At 46.2% G+C, this 22,410-nt stretch overlaps 1 protein-coding gene and 1 long non-coding RNA gene across 2 annotated transcripts; one reads left to right on the top strand and one right to left on the bottom strand.

The window, feature by feature from the left end:
* Positions 1 to 1,075: 1,075 nt before the first annotated feature.
* On the bottom strand, positions 1,076 to 5,860 carry LOC140408414 (uncharacterized). The gene is made up of 2 exons (XR_011940105.1): positions 5,617 to 5,860; positions 1,076 to 1,892 (listed from the first exon to the last, which is right to left on the bottom strand). It is a non-coding gene; the product is annotated as an uncharacterized lncRNA (long non-coding RNA).
* pcdh18a (protocadherin 18a) lies at positions 5,271 to 14,241 on the top strand. The gene is made up of 4 exons (XM_072495572.1): positions 5,271 to 8,139; positions 10,423 to 10,511; positions 10,607 to 10,773; positions 12,656 to 14,241. The coding sequence occupies exons 1-4, from the start codon at positions 5,692 to 5,694 to the stop codon at positions 13,309 to 13,311; spliced, it is 3,360 nt and encodes a 1,119-aa protein (XP_072351673.1). The 5' UTR covers positions 5,271 to 5,691; the 3' UTR covers positions 13,312 to 14,241.
* Positions 14,242 to 22,410: the final 8,169 nt, after the last annotated feature.

Below are 22,410 nucleotides of genomic sequence, written 5' to 3'. Positions count from 1 at the left end.
ATTATCACATTGTTGGTTGGGATCTTGCTAAGTGCTAATTGTCTGCTGCATTTCCTACCATAAAGCTGCACTTTTTAACAAAGCACTTCATTGGCTGTAAAGAACTTTGGAATATCCTGAGATCATGAAATTAATTCTATAAATTTATTTCATGCGATACCGGATCTGGAATCTCAAGGATGGCATAGTGGTTAGCACTGCTGCCTCACAGCGCCAGGGATCTAGGTTTGATTCTGAATCTGGGTGACTGTCTGTGTGGAGCTTGTACTTTCTCCACGTGTCTATGTGGGTTTCCTCCAGGAGCTTCGGTTTCCTCCCACAATCGAAAGATGTGCAGGTTGGCTGGATTGGCCATGATAAATTGCCCCTTAAGAGTCCAAAGATAGGGTGGGGTTGCAGGAATGGGACAGGGGAATGGGCCTGGGTAGAGTGCTCTTTCGGAGGGTCGATGCAGACTCGATGAGCCGAATGGCCTCCTTCGGCACTGTAGCGATTCTATGGGAATCTTTGATGCTTATATATTTGAACAAGGGGGTCCCGCTCCTCACCACTTATATGTATCACCTGATGAAAAAAATGGATTAAAATCTTTGCTGTATGTTTTTCAACCAAAGAATTTTGTTTCTCCCAATTCAAATGAATTGTATCCTGTGCCTCTTTTCATTAAAAAGAACAGGTAGTAAAATTATTACATTTTTACATCTTGGTATGTTATTAATATTAAGTGCACATATTTCGACCTGGTTACCTTTCAGGCAGTGAGTTGGCTGAATTCCAAAGGAGACAGCACTTTAATAGTCATTATCATTGAATATTGGGTGCCAGATTTTCACCTGCTATGTTGCTAAGGGAGGTCTTATGGCCAAGTGATAACATCCCTACCTCGGGGGCGGGAAGCTCTGGGTTCAAGTCCCACTTCAGAGCTTGAGGACTCAAACAGGTTGATAATAGCATGTAAATCCTTCCAATGTGCCTGATAGCAAGCACTGAGTGAGAAAGTTTACTAGTGATCCATACTGCTGAAGACAAACTAATGGAAGTCATGGTTGCCAATGCCACTCTTCGAGCCCAGTAATAATAATAGTCATCTTTATTAGTGTCACAAGCAGGCTTACATTAACACTGCAATAAAGTTACTGTGAAAATCTGATGGAGGAGGAATGTTGCTTGAAGGCAAAATGTCACTGCCAACATTCCACAGGCGATATGGCTCAAATCGGAGGAATGGAGTGACCATGTCAATAGAACAGTAACAATGGTTACCAACAGTAAAGAATGGGAAGGCTACCTGATGAAATTAATGAGCATGTTGACTCTTTGACACATGATATTCAGTTTCGATATGCCAAGGAACACGTGGGGCAGCAGGGTAGCACAGTGGTTAGCACAGTTGCTTCACAGCTCCACGGTCCCAGGTTCGATTTCCGGCTTGGATCACTGCCTGTGCGGAGTCTGCACGTTCTCCCCATGTCTGCGTGGGTTTCCTCCGTGTGCTCCGGATTCCTCCCACAGTCCAATGATGTGCATGTTAGGTGGAGTGACCATGCTAAATTGCCCTTAGGTTAGGTGGGGTTACTGGTTTACGGGGATAGGGTGGAGATGTGGGCTTAAGTGGGATGCTCTTTCCAAGAGCCGGTGCAGACTCCATGGGCTGAATGGCCTCCTTCTGCACTGTAAATTCTACGATGATCTATGAGACCCAATATCACAGTTCTCCCCCTCCCCTCCAAACAAAACGTCATATTTTCGTATTTTGTACCAGAATGTATCTAATTCAGGATCTCATTGCTCAATGCAATTCCACTTTTCCCACTGACGCCCAACTCGTTATGATGAAGCTAATGCAGAGATAGACTCACGAACGCCGAATGGAGGAGCTGCCAGTCAGTGCACTGAAAATGAGGAAAACATATGTTTATCATTAACCAGCGATATGAATAATTTACTGTGCCCAGTTTGCGTTTTAATGGGACGTAGGATATGTTGGGCAAGCAAACGATCGTTCGCACTTAATGGAAATGTAATTGGGATTAAAGTATCTTTGTCACAAAACAAGGATACAAAACTTCCGAGGGCCCACAATTAAATCGATCAATTCAAACCATTGGAATGTTCACTGAATGAGGCAGATTTGGCCACTTCTTTACTGTCAAATCTGCGCTTGTAAAATATTAGACGGCGCTTCATTTTTGCAACTTCTCTCCAAACGCACCCCATTTTGTTGATACACTGGGCCACAAGTGTAGCCTGGCTGTAAAGCGAATCGTGGCAGGGGAGATCTCCAAATGATTAATGATGGGAACCCCCAGACCCCAGTGTGTTGAGAAAAACAACCCGATTATACATGGCAGGTAGGGTGATCGTGGGTAATGTTTACATAGGTGATGAGAGAAATAATGGTGGAGATAGATACACTTAATATGTAGAGGGAAATCTAACTAATTAAGAGACAAAAGCTAGAAATGGGTCATAGTTTTGCAATGGTGGAGATGAAAGGGTTGTTGGGCATCGGAAGCGTTTAATAAGTGCGGCGTTACTAGCACTGGAAAAATCCTGAACTGATGACAACTTGCTCCTCATCATTGGCCGTTCTATGGGCAAGTCTGAGCTCCTCCAATCGCAGCCGCTTGCACATCTCGCATTCCGTCTGGCCGTGGTGCCTTGGAGCTGCCGAGATCCCAAGCTCTGGAATTCCCTCCCTAAAATTCGCCCTTCCTTCAGGATGTTCCTGAGAGGCAAGCTTGAGATGGCCTCTGCATCGTTATGTGGCTCGGTGTCAGATTAATTTGACAACGTTCCAGTGGAGAGCCTTCTTGTTTATTGGGGGGAATGTTAAAGGTTCTGGGTATGAATGCAAGCTGGCGTTGTGAGATACACGGTGCCGAGGGCCTGCGACGTCGCTGCTGAGAAATAGAGGCACCAGAAGCAGCATGCTGGGAGGGCAGGGCCGGGTGGCTGACAAGGAGTGAGGTTAGCAACACCTCCACACGCGTGCCTCACTCCACTCACAATAAAGGAATGGTGGCGAAGCACTCAGCCCTGGTGGCTGCACGTGTGACATTCTGCATGTCATTGTCACCCAAAGGCTTCCTTTGTGTAAAATAAGTTCTGCCGGGCTAAAACTCCCCTGTGATCATCATTTGTTACAGCGTTTCAGCCCAAATATTTTCCCCAGAACCCAGGAATCGGTTTCTAAAAACTACACGGGTTGAGAAGAACGCTCCAGACTCAATTTCCAAAGTTTGCGAACTTTACTTTAAAACCTGTCACGTGATGCTTGGAAGGCGTTTTCAAAATAAGTTGTATTTTTGTTCAATATATTTATTCTTAAGGAAACAGCGCGCATATACCTATCCGAAAACGCTGCGAGATGTGAAGTGCAAATAAGCAGATGTAAAGTGCAACTTTTTGGATATGGCAGTGTAGTTTTCCCCAAGACCAAACTCTTCAGCTCTGTCTCCTTTTGACCGACTGAGTTGACTTCATCCCAAACACCCTTTAAATGGCAGACCAGGCGAGAGAGAAAAACGTGTTTCAAATCGTGCATTTCGTCCCCTTGGCTGTTAAATCGGTCCTGCACGTGAACTTACACAGAAACCTGATTTTCCGAGAAATGTCAGAAGTTTTCGAAACAGAGCGTGAACTAATAGAATTATCTGATCACTGAAATCCCTTTGAGCGGAGGTAACGTGCACTATTGGTGTTTATGGAAGTTTTTTTCCGCTAAAGCTGAATTGATGTAATTATTAGGTCGATTGTTGGAGATTTGCGCCAGATGGCCGTGAGCTTCTAAAGGTGCAGTTGCTCGTGTTTGCTTTTTCTCCTTATATAGGATGCTAATTCGCAGATAAGTTATGAAAAGGCCCCAAAGTTGTAAAACAGTATTCATGGGATAGAATGCCCACCGGCGTGACCTATTACTAAATACATTCATGAGGCACCCTTCTTTTATCCATGATTTTCCACACGACGCTGCCTATATGGAGGATCAGTATTAGCTTTTAAAAGGCATTTGAGTGCAGGAGAAAGCGAGAGTCTGTGCTTCGCTCTCACGTCTGTCTGGAATCTCCTTAGTGAGTTTAACCCCCCCCCCCCCCTTTCCCAGCGTAACAAAAAGAGAGACCAACTCAGAGAAGGCGAGGCACCGTGAGGTTTAGAGAGCTATAGAAAGCAGAGAAAAGGGGATTATACCAAATAATAAAAAAAACGGAAAACAAGCAAATGCAGATGGTGGATGAAACTTTTAGTTTTTGTTTTGTTGCAATAAAGATTATTTTGTCACAATTGCAGGTGTTCATATTTCAAGCCAGAATCGATGTCGACCGTGGCAGATTTCCGTGTAAGCGTTTATGCTGGAGATCGCGGTGCACGTGAATTTGCAAATCCGGACACCGAAAACACACGGTGCAACCCTTCTTTATCGCGACGCAGTGGTTTTGAGTGACAGTTGCGGTTTCTATCAAGAATTGGGGTTTAGAAAAATGAGTTTGCTTGCTTTCGCAAGGAATTTAAAAGCATTTTAAAAAATAACTGAATTCCATAAGCTCTGTGCACGTAGGCTGAAGCCTCTGCGGAGTTTTCTTTCCCCTATCTCGAACAAGTTTACTGATTAGTCGAAGAAAACTCGAAAGCAAACGTGTTGCTCAGAAACAAACCCTTCCGATCTGATCTGGGAATGATCAGTAATAAAGAAGGGAGGCGAGAGGGGGTGGGACACTGGCATGTCTTCAGGAAACGTAATAAAGTTAGGAAAACACTGGAAAATAGATGTTCCGCGGAGTGGGCTGACCCTCTGCTAGTTTATGAAAAGGGACCCCTCCCTCCCAACAAGTTGGTCAGTATCGACTGAGATGGAGTGGAAATGCTGTAAATTGAATTGAAATTGATAGTGAGTAGAGTCGGGGGGGGGGGGGGGGTGCAGGAAACGATTAGGTTTCGGCATGGAGAGGGGCGAAACCTCCGACGGAATATCAGGAAGAGGGAAAAGGGGAAGAGAAAGGTTATAGTTGGGGATCGCCCCTATTGCAAAGGTAAAAGGGAGAGAGAGGCTGGGGGAGTTGTCCATGGCAAACGAGCCCACTTTCTTGACCTTGTTCAGGGGGGGGGGGGGGGCGGGGGTAGGCTTGCCCCCCCCCCCCCCCCCTCCCGTGGACGGGTGGGGAAGAGGGAGGTTGTGATTGGCCGCGGAGATTTGGGGAGGCACGGCGTGATTGGCTGTCCCGCCTGGCGGCACGCGCCTTTTGGGAAAGTTTGGGAGAGAAGTTTTTGTTGCTTGAGTTTGGAAAGCAGAAGCGAGGGACCGGCAGCCAGTGCAGCACGGCCAAGGGAGGCAGGAGACTCAAACTTTCTCTTTTTTTCCTCCCCTCCCGCCGCCCAACTTAAAGGGGGTGGTGGTTGGATGGGGAGAGGGGGCAAAGACCCCACAACTTTCCTCCTCAAGCTAAAACTGCAGAATCTACAGAAACGACTGGCAAACGGTGTGAGGAGAGAAGTTCTGAGCCAAGACTTTTCTATTGACATGAAGGTTGCTGCTTTGTCTCTGACTGCTGTCAAAACCCCGGCATCAGAGTGTGAATAAAGCCCAGCGGCTCCGGGGGAAGAGTTGAACTTTTGCACCTTGAGGAGCGGACAGCAGCCCGGAGTGTGTGAGGGTCGGCGTTTGGACAGCGGCGGTGGGCAGGCAGGGGCGAGATGGCGAGGCTGCGGGCGTTCCTCCTCCTCCTCCTGCTGAGCGGCTGGGCGGCCGAGCGGGCGGCGGGCATCACGGCCAAGTACACGGTGTACGAGGAGCAGCCGGCGGGCACGGTGATCGGCCGCCTCTCGGAGACGCTGGCCGGCCAGCTGCACCCGTCCGCCCGCCGCTTCCGCCTGATGCAGCGGCTGAACGCGTCGCTGCTGCGGGTGCGCGAGGAGGACGGCGAGGTGAGCGTGGGCGGCCGCCTGGACCGCGAGCGCCTGTGCCGGCGCGCGGCGCCCTGCCGCCTGGCCTTCGACGTGATCACGCTGCCCACCGAGCAGCTGCAGCTGATCCAGGTGGAGGTGGAGGTGCTGGACATCAACGACAACCCGCCGCGCTTCCCGCGCGCCCGCATCCCGCTGGAGATCTCCGAGAGCGCGGCGGTGGGCGCGCGCTTCCCGCTGGACGGCGCGCTCGACCCCGACCTGGGCGAGAACGCGCTGCACGGCTACTCGCTCAGCGCCGAGCCGCACTTCGCCCTGGAGGTGGGCAGCCGGGCCGACGGCGCCCGCTACGCCGAGCTGCGGCTGGCCCGCGAGCTGGACCGCGAGCGCCAGGCCCGCTACGAGCTCCGCCTGACGGCCTGGGACCGCGGGCAGCCGGCGCGCAGCGGCAGCTCGCTGCTGCAGATCAGCGTGGCCGACTCCAACGACAACAGCCCGGCCTTCGAGCGGCCGGCCTACAGCCTGCGGCTGCCCGAGGACACGCTCGCCGGCTCGCTGCTGCTCGACCTCAACGCCACCGACCCGGACGAGGGCAGCAACGGGCGGGTGCGCTACTCGTTCGGCAGCCACGTGTCGGCGCAGGTGGTGGACACGTTCCGCATCGAGGCCGACTCGGGCCGCCTGCTGCTGCTGCGCCCGCTCGACTTCGAGCTGAGCCAGAGCTACGAGATCGACGCCCGCGCCCAGGACCTGGGCCCCAACTCGGTGCCGGCCCACTGCAAGATCGTGGTGCGGGTGCTCGACGTCAACGACAACGCGCCCGAGCTGGCCGTCACCCTGGTGCCGCTGGGCGGCGACGTGGCCGCCGTGTCGGAGGGCGCGCCACCGCGCACCCTGGTGGCCGTGGTGCGGGTGCAGGACCGCGACTCGGGGCCCAACGGCCAGGTGGCCTGCACGCTGCAGGGCGCCGGGCACTTCAGCATCCAGCGCACCGGCGAGAAGAACTACGTGATCCAGACCAACCAGACGCTGGACCGCGAGCGGGTGGCCCAGTACCGGCTGGCGGTGATCGCCCAGGACCTGGGCGCCCCCAGCCTCACCACCGTCCAGTACCTCACCGTCCACATCGGCGACGAGAACGACAACGCGCCGCAGTTCCAGAGGAGCAGCTACCAGCTCTCCCTGCCCGAGAACAACTCGCCCGGCGTCTTCCTCACCCTCATGACGGCCACCGACGCCGACTCGGCCGACAACAGCCGGGTGACCTACACCATCCTGGACTCCTCCGTCGCCGGCAGCTCCATCACCACCTACCTGACCATCGACCCGTCCATCGGCGCCATTTACGCCCTCCGGGCCTTTGACCGCGAGGAGATCAGCGGCATTTCCTTCACCGTCCAGGCCCGGGACGGGGGTACCCCTCAGCTGGCCACCAACACCACCGTCCTTTTGACCATCCTCGACCAGAATGATAACCCGCCAGCCATCCTCAAGCCCGATTTGTACAACGGCTCGGCCGAGGTGACCATCCCGACTAACGTTGGGCCCAAGTACTTGGTGACCACCATAGCAGCAATCGACAAAGACTCTGGCGTCAATGCCGAGTTCACTTGCAGCATCCTTGATGGCAACCAGAATGGGATGTTCATTGTGGATCCAAGGACTTGCGATGTTTACACCAATGACAGCTTCACTTTGGACCAGGAGAAACGTTGGGACCTTGTTGTCGCCGTGCAAGATAAAGGGACACCGAGTCTCAGTACAGTGGCTACTTTAAAAGTGATGCTTGAACAGAAAAAAACACCCCAACACACTGAACAAAGCACTTTAGATGACTCCATGATCATCATCATATCCCTGGGTGTTATTTGTGCAGTTCTGCTCATCATCATGGCCATGTTTGCCACAAGATGCAACCGGGAAAAAAAAGATACCAGATCTTACAACTGCCGAGTGGCAGAATCCACTTACCAGCACCACCCCAAACGACCATCCAGGCAGATTCACAAAGGGGACATCACTCTGGTGCACACGGCGACTGGTACGTTACCCATCAGATCTCAACACAGGGCTTCTCCTTCCCCCTCACCAACACTGTCCGGAGTGGATCGGGGTCAGATGTGCAGCAGGCAAACCAACCATAGCCGCCAGTCCCTTAACAGTTTGGTGACCTTGTCCTCCAACCATTTACCTGAGAACTTTACACTGGAGCTCACACACACTTCTCCGCCTGTTGAGGTGAGCATCTTTTTAAAAAAAAATATATTTTATTCAAGATTTTTTGGCCAAACATAACAGTACGTAGTGTTTCTTTTACACAACAACAAAGCAATATAAATAACAGTGGCCAGTTTTAAACAAATAAATAAATAATATATGAACAGAAACAAAAACAAAACTAAATGGCAACTGCCTTGTCAAAAATAAATACTCTCCAAAGATACAATCCAACAGTCCAATATACAATTACCTATAACAAATGCCGATACAATAACATCCCTGAGAGTCCGTCCGATTCCTCCCCCCCCACCCCCCTGGGTTGCTGCTGTTGTCTTCTTCTTTTCCATTCCCTCTATCTTTCTGTGAGGTAGTCGACGAACAGTTGCCACCGCCTGGTGAACCCTTGAGCCGAACCCCTTAATACGAACTTAATCCGTTCTAACTTTATAAACCCTGCCATGTCGTTTATCCAGGTCTCCACACCCGGGGGTTTGGCTTCCTTCCACATTAACAATATCCTGCGCCGGGCTACTAGGGACGCAAAGACCAAAACATCAGCCTCTCTCACCTCCTGCACTCCCGGCTCCTCTGCCACCCCAAATATAGCCAACCCCCAGCTTGGTTCGACCTGGACCCCCACCACCTTCGAAAGCACCTGAGGTGAGCATCTTGAATGTTGAGAGTTCTTTGTGGTTCATCCAGTTGGTGATTCCAAACTATTAAAATGGTTGTGTGGGATGGTCCTCCCATTCTTGATTGGCCCAGTGACACAATATATACGGGTGAAGTGGTTTGTCATATTTTCCCACTCGCTCTGACCATATTCCAGTCAGTAATTTATTGGTGTTAGGCTGTTTTATACATTTCTCTTTATCTTTCATATCCCATTCAATTTTCTGGAAATCCGTTTTTGCATTTAAAGTCTGGAAATAGGGGTCTGCTCAATGGTTCAGCTAGTTGGAATGTGAGCACTCAGGCCATCAGGATACTGGGTTTAATCTTGGTTTATGCTGTATTAGCTCATTTAAGTGGAAGCATTGGTAGAAATACCCCAATTAGTTTCAGCGTATCTGAATTCGAAGAGAGGAAAATTAGCTTGTGTTTGCTGTCCTGAACAGCTGGATGTGTGGATGCATATGTATCTGGTAAAGACTTGGTAAGAGTTGTCTGATTATCCAGTGAGATCAAATAACCTATCATCACCACTGTCCAGTCCAGATGAAGAATGGCTGCTTGAGTGATGTATCAGAAGGTGACCTTTGCTCACAGAAACATAAGAAGCAGAGCAAAGAGCCTTCAAGTGGCTTGGGAAGATTACAAAAACACGGTTATGAGTGCCTCAGTGTTAACTTGCTATCTTCAACCTATTCTGTGCATGTATAAGACTTTCAATCTCACGTTTTCAAACAAATAATTAGCAAAGCACAGGGCTCAATACCATACATTTTTAATTATCTAGTTATACACCATCATCACCCATTCTCCCCTAAGATGTTTAAAGTACCAATAAAACTCACTTCCATTTCTGCGTCTCGACAATTTACTGAAGACAACTCTTGTCTACTAATAGCATATATTTATGCACAACAACTTTCACTGAGCTGCATGGATTGTGTTGGTCTGAAATTGAATATGAAAAACGTTCGATAGCAAGTGTTAGACTCAAACTCTTCCCTTAATCTGGGATTTTTACTTTTCGTGCATCATCCAGTACTTTTAAGAATACAATATTTGACTTGCCCCTGAACTTTTCAAAATTGGGACCAGAAATCAGCTAAAATAAATCAGCTTATAATATTCTGTCAAATAGCTTAGAATATTCCATCAAACAGCTTATGATATTCTATCAAACTAAAGCTGTAATGGCAACTAAGAATTACTGTAATTGAAAAACTAAAATTCCTGATGATGAGATTACAAAATGTGAATATGCCCATGGATCTTATCTATCTTTTTAGTAACACATACACACACATATTGAAACAGAAGAGTTTTTTTTGTAAATTTCTGTCTTGCTTGGGCATAAATAAATGTCCAACTTCTGGATAAATTAGACCAGTTGTTGATATCTGCAGCAATCAATCAATCAGTTTACTGTTGGGTTGATGAGGCCAGGGGTTCCAACCTGTTAATTCCTCAGTGAATGAATTGTACGATTGATTTATACATGCTGCTGCTCTACCCAGTATTGTGCCTTACAACTCAACATTGTAGATTTTGTACTTCTGTCTGTAGCTATTAGAGATTTGTTAACATTTTTGCCAAAGAGTAAATTTGGTTCTCTATTTCTGTTACATTTAGCAAGTTTCTCAGCTGTTGAGTATGCTGCATCAAGGCCAGTATCAACCAAGACCAAACTTTCGAGGAAATAAATATTCCAGAAGTTACAGGTAAGAAAAAAATTGAATTTAATTCATGTCTTTTCCAGATATGCACATTTTTATAATAGCTATGGTTCTAATGATCTCTCATTTTCTCTTTGTAGATATGCTCTTCAAGATATGGACAAATTCAGTCTGAAGGACAGTGGTAGAGGTGACAGTGAAGCTGGAGACAGTGACTACGATTTGGGTAGAGATTCTCCCATTGATAGGCTTCTAGGAGAAGGTTTCAGTGACCTCTTTGTCACCGACAGCCATCGATTTCATCCAGGTACAGTCATGTCCCTAATCATATTGTTTTAACATCACAGTAAAAGTAATTTATTGTTTCTTGGGACTTTGCAACACTTTTTCAATGTTTCATGCTGATCAAAGATGGGTGACAATGGTTTCTTTTTAGCTATCGGCACCTTGTGGCAACATCAGGTAATCTTGGGTCAAAACAAGTAAATTAACTGCAAGATAAATTTCTTTCTCGCTCGAGCTTAACTCCAACCTGCAGTGATTATTTTAGTTTCCAAATAATGCAAGCTGTTATTGAGTACAACTTTGCTTTTGCCTTGAGTCCACCCAAAATTGTATTGACTTTTTCAAAGCTCATTTGACGCAAGATCCTCTAGAAGTAAAAAGAGACTTCACAGTGATTCTGTGATGTTTGCCTCTAAGCTGGAAGCTATGCTCAACAATAGCATGGGTTGGAGAATTCTGATGTTTAGACCTATCAGTGAACTGAATTCCCACTGAATGTGGCTTCTACTTTGGGATGATGTGGCGATGTGGGCGTTGGACTGGGGTGGGCACAGTAAGAAGTCTTATAACACCAGGTTAAAGTCCAACAGGTGTCTTTGGAAGTACTGGGCTCCGAAAGCAAGTGATTCCAAAGAAACCCGTTGGACTTTAACCTGGTGTTGTAAGACTTCTTACTCTACTTTGGGAGTACAGCATAACCACTTCTACTTCAATACCCTGGTTGAATTTCCAGAGCCCATTTTTTAAAAACGCCCTGCTTAATACACCTACAATGTTTAACCAAAAGATGCATCTGCAAAATGCTAAGTTTATTCACAGTGTACAAGATAGAGTTCCTGTTTTTAGCAGCAATATCAACTAAATAAATGACTTGGGGAGAGTCCAATTTGTGCATGGAGACTCAAACCTTGTTGAAGCAAGTGGCCTGCTGTAAATAAAAGGATCCCATGTGGCGAGTATGTTCAGCAGTTTCTAAAACTTTGCTGACTAATACTTGATATTACTTCAAAGAAGGAGCCAAATGGTATTGGCTGAAATAAAGGAAATAACGATAATTGAACATAAATTAAATCATTGATGGTACGTTTTAAATATTTTCCTGCTTAAGATTGTATGGCCCCAACTTTACTGTTGAACATGCTGTGTTTTATAAGCCTTGCACTTTTCTCATATTTTACTGTGCTGCATTGACAAGTTCATCAATTTTTACCAGTGAACAGGGCACACTAATCCCTGCCTCTGAGAAAACTTGGCAGTATCCATTTCGATCTGCCGTAAAAATAGTTTTGTTTTTTATGTTTTCATGGGATGCGGACTTCATTTATAAGGCCAGCATTCATTACCTATCTCTATTTACCCTTGAGTAGATGAATACAAATGAATGGCCATTTTAGAGGGCAGTTAAGAATCGGCCATTTCAGAGGGCAGTTAAGAGTCGGCCATTTCAGAGGGCAGTTAAGAGTCAGTCGCATTGCTGGTGGTCTGGAGTCACATATTGGCCTGGCCGTATAAAAATTACAAATTTCATTCCCTGAACAGTATTAGTGAACCAAATGGAGGTTTGCATCAATGTTGTAATTTCATGATCATAATTACTGATACTCTTCTTTAAAGTTCCAGGTTTTATTTCATTAATTGAATTTAAATTGAACAGCTGTCTTGGTATGATTTGAATGCATGTCTCTGGATAATTAGTCCTGGTCTCTGGACCACTAATATTAATAATAATTATTATTATGCATGTCTCTGGATAATTAGTCCAGGTCTCTGGACACTAGTTCAGTAACATCGCCCCGGTGCCAAAAGTGTTGGAATTGTGGGAAAAATGAATAGTACGTCAGCTGCTTCAATACTTGTGATGTCTATGATGGAGCGTTTTGTGAATAATGGTTCTTGTTTTGCAGCAATGAAGTTGTGCACAGATGAATGCAAAGTATTGGGCCATTCTGATCAGTGTTGGATGCCTCCGTTGTCTTCAGGTGTTTCTGCTGATTACAGAAGCAACATGTTTATTCCTGGTGAGGATACACAACAGCTACAGGAAGATGATTGTGACTCTTCAGATTCCAATGAGAAGAAAAAAAGCTTTTTAACTTTTGGCAAAGATTCCCAGAACGATGAGTCAGAGGATCTGGGGACTTCATCCCTCTTGTCAGAAATGAACAGTGTTTTCCAACGATTGCTGCCTCCACAAATGGACATCTATGCAGACTGCAGTGTGGTTGGCAGTATAAGTTCTTTGGAAAATAAAAAAGGACATTTGGCAGGGAAGCCTGTTCCCTATCCACATGGGGTGGCAGCTTGGGCAGCAAGCACTCATTTCCAGAATCCGGTGAACAGTGTTGGTATAGCTCCTATTAATCACATAAATCCGCCGCCAACCATCTCTAAATGGTTGCCTGCCATGGAGGAAATCCCAGAAAATTATGAAGAAGATGAATTTGATAATGTTCTCAGCCAACTTGCTCCCTGCAAGCGTGAGAGTAAACATGAACTCATTGATGCCAGTGAACTTGTGGCAGAAATCAACAAACTTTTACAAGATGTCCGGCAGAGCTAAAATTGTTTGTGTACTTTTTTTACCTTCCACTTTTCTGGAAACTGGAAGACAGGAGAGTCATTGCCAACGATTTGCATTTATCAAGTAAATGTGTCTATGACTTTGAATACAGTTATATTTTCACATTAAGTATACCAATTTAAGTGTAATTATGTTCGTATTTTAAAAATACATTTTGTATTCTATTTATATATTGTTCAAATAAAACTTATTTTTATATTCTACCTTCATTCTTTTCATTCCAAAAAGCAATTTTAAACAAATTATCTCAGTGTTAACAAAATATATTTTCACTTGATAATTAGTTAATTGTAACCAGAATGGCACTACTTTGCATCACATTTTCATCAATACAATTCAAATATGTTCTGAAAAGAGTACTCTGCCATGCCCGGTGGGCATTGCAGAGTATAAAGTTAATTAACACTCAGCACATTATTATTTAATTGTTATTTGTGTAATGTCACTGTTTTGTATATAGTTATTATTGTTTGCTTAGATCATTTGTGGTGCCCTGCAGCACTTGTCATAATGTCTTCTGTTCATGTCAGGCGTCACTGGGGCAACTCAGCATCACTCAAGGTTGAAATTGATATATGCTGACGCGGGTTACCCCAGTTTTGCACTGTTTGCCCATACCACAGTAGCTGTACCTTACTGTCGCATATTTTTTGGTTACATTATCATGTCTGCCAGAAAACAAACTTCAAAGACAAGTATATTTTCTGTGATATTGTACTGTAACTTAAAAGGACAACCATACATTCCTTGATAAATTTGAGTGTGCACAGTACCTGATATTTGGAACCTTGGCTGGATTTTTGTTTACATGAGTGATCCATATTATTCATTTTGTACTATTTAAGAGTGTAGATATTAGATTGTGATAATGATGCATTAAAGAGGCACTTGCTGTACAATTGATATGCACCAATATGGATGGTCACATATTTCACTCTTTATTTTGCTGAGTTATGATCAGTACTAAATTGCCATTAATGATGCATATTCTTTTTATAGCACTCCAAATAATTTAATTGTTAGAAAGATAAAATTCAAGTAAGAATTACATTGGTTATCTGATTATTTGGTTCCAGAAATAGTATAAATACACGTCATGCAATTGGCTTTATTTTGAATGAATGGGCGTGGATATGTATTGGGATTTCCACTCACTGAGCCAAAAGAAGAACAATTTGCATTTACAACAGTGCCTTGAACAGGAAAATGTCCCAAAATGATACACAGAAATAATCCGATAAACAGCTATACCAAGCCAAAGAAGGAAATATGTGAAGAAATGATTAATACCTTGGGCTAAGAGATAGAGTTTAAGCAGAATCTTAAAGTACAACTGAGTTATAGAGGTTTATGGAAGGAATCCCAGAGCTTGGGTGCAGACAGCTGAAATCATGGCTGCCAATGAACGATCAAAGAGAGTTGTGTAAAAGAGACCAAAGTTAAATAAGTACAGAGTTCTGAAAGAGGTTATGGAGATAAGGAGGGGCAAGGTCATGAAGTGATTTGAACATGAGGATAAAACGTTCAATTGTAGGTGTTGATGGACTGGGAGCCAATGTCGGTCAGTGAGAACAAGCATGATGGGGAAGGAGGATGGGTTAGGATGTGGGCACCAGAGCATTGGATCAACTTATATTGATGGAGGGTGAAAAGTGAAAGAGCAGAGGACAGAAATAGCTGAGTGTGAAAGCATAGATAAACATTTTAACAGCAGATAGCCTGCAGTAGGTTCTGGACAAGCATTGGGTTGACAGTAAGAGTTGTGCTGGATAGGATATACTACCATAAGCTTAGCATAGAATTAGATGTAATTCTGAGGTTGCAAATCATCTGATTCAGCTTTAGACTTGCTGCAGACAAAGGTGGAAGTGGTGTGAGGAGATGTAGTTCGAGGGATAGCCAAGAATTAGACCTTTCCAATGTTTAACTTGAAGAATATGCAACTCATTTTCGACTATTAACAAGCTGGCAACACAACGGCAATGGAGGCATCAACAGAGGTGGCAAAGAGGTTACGTTAGATGTGCTGAGTGGAACCCGATGTATCTTCCGATGACGTTGCCATGAATACTTAATTGAAGGGCAAGGGGAAACCAAAGGTAACATTTTTGGGTGGAAAGATAAGCCATTGCACAAGATTCTCTGGATATAGTTAAGGGTGAAACAAAGAGGTAATCTCACTCAACTGGACAATAGAAGACAGGTGTTAGAGGAGGATGGTGTAGTCAAAAGCTGCATGGGCCAAGAAGGACAAAATGGAATTGTGCACCATAACCACAATCAGGCAGGGATTTATGACTGATTCGGACTGCGATTTGGAATCATTTACAGACATTTGAGTGCCCCGGCTTAATTTCTGAAGAAGTATATGTATTAAATACTGGGCGGTGAGGGAGTGGTATTGTCACTGGACAAGTGATCCAGAGACCCAGAATAATGCTCTGGGAACAGGGTTCGAATCCCACCACGTCAAATGGTGAAATTTTAATTCAATTAATATTTGGAATTAAAAGTCTAATGATGACCATGAAACCATTGTGGATTGTTGTAAAAAACTGTCTGCTTCCCTAATGTGCTTAAGGGGAGGATCTCTGCCATTCTTACCTACTCTGGCCTACATGTGCCTCCAGATCCACAGCAATGTGGTTGACTCTTTATTGCCCTCTGAAATGGCCTAGCGATCCACTCGAGGGCAATTAGGGATGGGCAATAAATGCTGGCCCAACCGGCAACGCCCACATCCCCATAATGAATAAAAAGAAAATTGCCCTATTGTTGCAGTTTCTGAATTAGTTTGTTAGCCTCATGACCGATTTTCAGATGATGAAAATTAGATTTCCGAATCAAGCTGAGAAAGTTGTAATCACTGAGATTAGGAAGAACTTCTCGCAGAGGGTGGTGAATTTGTTCACTCGCTGCTTGATAGTGTGGTGGAATCGGAGTCATTAAATAGTTTCAAGAAGGAGATAGATATATTTCGGATTTAAAAAATGGGTCAAAGGGGTATGGTGAAACAGGTGGGGAAGGGAGTTTGAGACCAGGAAGAGTTCAGCCATGATCTGATTGAATGACGAAGCAGGCACAAAGGCCTGTATTGCCTATATCTGTTCCTAATTCCTATGTTTCTATGAAGACCTTTCTGCTATTTTGTACTTTATAAATGAGTTGCGTGCAGTGGCATCATTTGAAATATATTTACAGACTTCTCTGCTTAAAAAGATTGGTTGGTAGAATGACATCAAGTTAATGTTAGTTGTCAATATGGCTACTTTTCAAAGAATCTGCATAAAGTGCAGAAAAGCAATTTAAAGAAGGCTACTTTTTCTGCCAAAGCTGTGCATGCGCATCTGAAATGAAATGAAAATCGCTTATTGTCACAAGTACGCTTCAAATGAAGTTACTGTGAAAAGCCCCTCGTCGCCACATTCCGGCGCCTGCTCGGGGAGGCTGGTATTTGTATCTGCCATCAACATTGGGGACAATGTGCAGCAGGGCACATGCACGGGCATCGTGCCCTTGAATTGCAATGATTAAAGCACTGGCAACATCAAGTTTACACATTTAACAATCCACTCTATCCATAGCTCTCCCCAAACCTCAGAAATAGGAGCAGGAAAGAACAATGATAAATGAGACCCATGGTGACACAGTGGTTAGCATTGCAGTCTCACAGCGCCAGGGACCGCGGTGCAATTCCAGCCTTGGGTGACTGTCTGTGTGGAGTCTGCACATTCTCACCGTGTCTGTGTGTCTTCCGGTTGCTCCGGTTTCCTCCCACAGTGCAATGATTTGCAGGTTAAGTGGATTGTCCATGCTAAATTGCCCCTTAGTATCCAAAGGTTAGGTGGAGCAATGGGGACAGGGCAGGGCCGAGGGAGGGAGCTCCCTCGGAGAGTCGGTGCAGAGTCGATGGTTCAAACATGGACAAAACAGCTGAATGCCAGAGGTGAGATGAAAGTGACTGCCCTTGACACCAAGGCAGTATTTGACCGAATATGGCATCGAGCTCTAGCTAAACTGGAATCAATGGGAATCGAGGAAAACTCTCCGCTGTTTGAAGTCATACCTGGCACCACAACCATGGTTGTGGTGGTTGAATGTCAATCATCTCAGCTTCAGGACATTACTGCAGCAGTTCCTCAGGGTAGTGTCCTTGGCCCAACCATCTTCAGCTGCTTCATCAATTACCTCCCTTCCATCATAATGGCTGAAGTGGGGTTGTTTGCAGATGACTGCACAATGTTTAGCACCATTCGTGACTCTTCAGATAATGAAGCAGTCCATGTCCAAATGCAGCAAGACCTGGACAATGTCAAGCCTTGGGCTGACTCTGTCCCTAACAGCACAGTGGGTGCACTTACACCTCAATGACAGCAGTGGTTCAAGAAGTGGTATTCACACCACACAAGTGCCAGGCAATGAACATCTCCAGCAAGAGAGGATCTAACCACCACCTCTTGACATTCAATGGCATTACCATCACTGAATCCCCCAGAATCCGCATGCTGGGGGTCACCATTGATCAGAAACTGAACTGGACGAGCCATATTAATACTGTGGCTACCAAGGCAGGTCAAAGGATAGGAATCTTATAGCGAGTAACTCACCTCCTGACCCCCCAAAGCCTGTGCACAATCTACAAGGCACAAGTCAGGAGTGTAATGGAATATTCTCCAATTGCCTGGATGAGTGCAGCTCCAACAACACTCAAGAAGTTCGACACCATCCAAGACAAAGCACCCTGCTTGATTGCTCCCCCTTCCATTAACATTCAACCTTCCACCACCAACGAAGACTGGCAATCATGTGTACCATCTACAAGATGCACTGCAGTACCTCAACAAAGTTCCTGAAACAACACCTTCCAAACCCAAGGCCACTCCCATCTAGATGAACAGGAGCTGCAGATACCTGGGAACCCAACACCTGGAGGTTCCCCTCCAAGTCACTCACCACTCTGACTTGGAAATATATCGCCGTTCCTTCAGCGTTGCTGGGACAACATCCTGGAACTCAGTCCCTAACAGCAGTGGGTGCACCTACACCTCAAGGACTACAGTGGTTTAAGAAGGCAACTCACCACCACCTTCTGAAGGGCAACTAGGGATGGGCAATAAAGACTGGACTAACCAGTGACGTGCACATCCCGTAAATAAATAAAAATCAAAGAATGGTCTCTTTCTGCATTGTAGGGATTCTATGATTCATTGCATCCACCCATCCTCACCCCCAACCCCCAATTAAAATTACACATCATGTCCATGTCTTTTTAGAAATGTATTAAAAGATGAAATATCAAAAGAAATGGCTGGGGGAAAAGAGAGAAAGAGGAGAGACAGGGACAAGGAAAAGTCTCAAGTTTCTTCCTGCAACGGGGCTCAGGAAGGATGGAATTGATTGAGATTTCAGACCAGCTATTTAATTAGTTTAGAGGGATGGTCTACCTGGTTGCATGATGTTTCCTGTTTGCAGTATAAATCATTTTGGGGCGACATGGGAAATGAAATAAACTGTCAAAAAGAAGCTGTCACTGACAAAACATTAAATTCTTTACCCGTCAGTCTGGCCTCAATAAAACTCGAGATGGATTTGTAGGCATAGCATTAGTTATTTTTATTCGACTTGCAAGTCTGACTCATTTCACAAAAACCCAGAACACAAGCAGTCTCCTAGGTCTCCAGAATCAAGTGCTGTTGGAGAACAAAGACATCTCTACAAATACATTCAAATGGCATCAAGTTTCACATACACGATTCCCATAGGTTATCCTATACCCCTCCTGACCTGGCCATACATCCTAATTGGCTCACTTCTCATTCCTTCCCCTGGCCTCTTGTTACCCAGCATCCTTTTCTCCTCATACACTAGATACCCCTCCCCCTTCCTTGCCATGCTCTCTGAAATCCTTTGTCTGTGAACTAACATGAATTAGACCCGCCTACATCTATATTACTGTAACTAATATATTTAAAGTAACTATTTTATATCACATTCGTCATTCCCTCCTTTTATCATTTCATGATAACCTAGCTATTCAATCCGCAGCTACGGCCCCTCATCTAAAAAGATTCATCGCTGCATTTCCAATTCCTGTTGTAGCCCCCCCCCCCTCATCTGCTGCACCCTCGTGGATCCTAACAGCCAAGATTCTAGGGGCATCTATCTGTTCCAGTGCACCCCGCATTCTACCCATCACGCATTTAAGGATGGCCAGGCCCACAAAGATGCAGCCGAGTGCCATTGCTAAATACATGGCCATATTTATCAACCAGTCCTTCCAACCTCCAAATCCCCAGTTACCCCAAGAGCCAGGATCCTGCATTCCGTCCAGGTGATCCCGTATGCAATCCATAAATTTAGTGATGTTAGCGGTTAGGTCTTGAACTCCCATGATACACTTGCCCTGCACTATGGCGCATACCCCACCCTCACGGGCCAGAAGATAGTCAAGAGCATACCGGTTCTGCAGTGCAAACAACCGCAGCTGAGACAATTCCTTGGTTATTGCCCCGAGGGCTCCCAAGGTTTCGTTTCCCAGGATGGTAAGGCCACAAATAAAATAATTCCTATCGCTGACCGCCAAGGAACCCCCCACACCTCCCAGGGTCAAGACGCTCAGAATTCCCAATCCGGCTGAGTAGCCCCGGTTGGGTGCAAGAACCTGAGTTTTTTTCCAGTTCTCGCAGAATTCAGCTGAGACTGCCCGGCGTGCTAACTGATTATGCAGCATCCACGCCAAAGGACAGGGGACTGTGGTAGGGACGAGAGTCCCAATAGCAATTTGGCGGGGAAATGGGGGTGACAAAACATTGGCCGCTGTGCCATTAAAAAAAAAGTAGTATCCTTGCTCCGTGTACAGGCTAGCATCACAATCAGTATATCGGTTGCATAGGGATCCCCCAGTAGCCCAGTTTATCCAGCTTTGGAACGCCCATTCGGGCCTCCTAGCAATGCGGAAAGCCCTAGTCCCAACAGTGATATGAGAGACATTCGCCCAGCCACAAAGGAGCTGGAGGCCAGCGTTCAATGGAACGCAGGTGGTGTTGTAACAAACGCATTGGCCAGACGCCTGAGTGATATGACATCTCCTGTCCGTACAGGTGGGGAACAGACATGTTATATTCATTTCCACCTCTACCAGCAAACAGCCGTACCCGTCACTGCTGAAACAATTCTCGTACGACCGGGAGTCCCTATTGGGAGTGAAGTGGCTAGGTATGTACGCCTTCCACCGTTGCAGCCTATCATACTGTGAGTGGGAATTATCCCGAGTTAGGGGAAGGCAAATAGCCGGTGGTGCTGAACCCGGATCGTAAGGAAGAGTGACTTGCTCCGGCAGTGGCTCGGAATGCTGACAATGAACCATCGTTTGGGGAGTGCCCCAAAGCGGTGAAACAGAAAATAACCTAGACACCGCTGCGGGGTTCGGGTCCCTGGCCCTGGCCATACAAGCGGTGGTAAATCTGGTAGAAGAGATTCATACTACCCGGGTTTTCCTCAGTCTGGGCCCGAAATGAATTAAGTGTATCTCCTGATAACCTACGTTCTAGTTGTACTCCCCTCCTTACATGCCCTGTCCTCTCTCTAGTTCCCCTCTCTCTCTCACAATCTCTTCCTACCCTCTGGTACCCTATGGGCAACACGGTAGCATTGTGGATAGCACAATTGCTTCACAGCTCCTGGGTCCCAGGTTCGATTCCGGCTTGGGTCACTGTCTGTGCGGAGTCTGCACATCCTCCCAGTGTGTGCGTGGGTTTCCTCCGGGTGCTCCGGTTTCCTCCCACAGTCCAAAGATGTGCAGGTTAGGTGGATTGGCCATGCTAAATTGCCCGTAGTGTCCAAAATTGTCCTTAGTGTTGGGTGGGGTTACTGGGTTATGGGGATAGGGTGGAGTTGTTGACCTTGGGTAGGATGCTCTTTCCAAGGGCCGGTGCAGACTCGATGGGCCAAATGGCCTCCTTCTGCACTGTAAATTCTATGATTGATTCTCTCCTGACGGTCTGATTTTACCTTTATGGCACCAATCTTAACACATCCAAAATCAAATTTACCTGTACTCCAAAAACAAGGCAATGTCCATGGAATGTTCCCTTCCCATCGCCGGGACCGGTGCAATTGCTTCATGAGTCCTGCATTGTCCGTTAACCTGATGACCTTCCATGAGTCGATACCATGCCCTCGTATATGGGGGCATCGAAGAACATCAGCTCTGCATAAACAAAATGTCCTTGTAGTTTGGTTGGGGTTACAAATGTAGATAATATTTCCCTTTTCCATGTCCGTCGCCGATGTCACTCCAAGCGAGGTGAGGCTAAAGATCACACAGGCGGTGCGTAGCCACCCCATCATGCTTCACACTTGTAAAACAGCACTGGGGAAGGGAGGCAGGTTAGTAACCAACCTTTTTACAGTTGCAGAGGTGGACCCAATTTACAGTGGTGGAGGTGGACCCAATTTACAGTGGTGGAGGTGGACCCAATTTACAGTGGTGGAGGTGGACCCAAGCACTCCGCCCCTCCACTTTAACTGCCATGGGGGTGGTAAGGAGAACTTGGAAGGGCCCCTCCCATCGCGGCTCCGACCCTTTCCGAGTCCAATTTTAGACCATGGCATAACTACCGGGTTGCACTGAAAGTGAGCTCGGTAATGGGGAAGGTGGCTGGTGAGCCGCGTGGATCTGGCCATGGAGCTCCTTGAGGACCTCAGTGAGGGCTAGAACATAGGTGGTCATTTCGTCAGTCATATGGTGAAACTGAACCAGTCTGGGAACATGCAGGCTCCAGGGAGTTGTCAGGGGCCTGCCATAAAGGATCTCGGCAGGAGAGAGCCGGGCCGGTCCCACAGGTGTAACCCGTAGCTGGAAGAGGGCAACGGGGAGCAACTTAAGCCATGTCAGTCCCGTGTCTGCTCTTAATTTAGCCAATTTAGTTTTGAGGGTCTGATTGTGTCTCTCAACCAACCCGGCCGCCTGCGGCCTGTACGCACAGTGTAACTGCTGGCGTATGCCCAACTGGGAGCAGAACTCCTTGTTAATCTGTCCAATAAAATGAGGCCCATTATCAGAACTTAACTGAGCTG

The sequence above is a fragment of the Scyliorhinus torazame genome, chromosome 3 (genome assembly GCF_047496885.1).
Source record: "Scyliorhinus torazame isolate Kashiwa2021f chromosome 3, sScyTor2.1, whole genome shotgun sequence".
Taxonomy (NCBI): Eukaryota; Metazoa; Chordata; class Chondrichthyes; order Carcharhiniformes; family Scyliorhinidae; genus Scyliorhinus; species Scyliorhinus torazame.
Note: the sequence above shows the minus strand (reverse complement) of the source record. Positions and strands in the feature narration are given on the sequence as shown.

What these genes read in the sequence shown, in the direction of transcription:
- pcdh18a (XM_072495572.1), top strand. Translation starts at nt 5,692, where the DNA reads ATGGCGAGGCTGCGGGCGTTCCTCCTCCTCCTCCTGCTGAGCGGCTGG. An exon ending in ACACTTCTCCGCCTGTTGAG is followed by an intron (nt 8,140 to 10,422) that starts GTGAGCATCTTT and finishes TGTTACATTTAG; the next exon opens with CAAGTTTCTCAGCTGTTGAG. An exon ending in AAATATTCCAGAAGTTACAG is followed by an intron (nt 10,512 to 10,606) that starts GTAAGAAAAAAA and finishes TTCTCTTTGTAG; the next exon opens with ATATGCTCTTCAAGATATGG.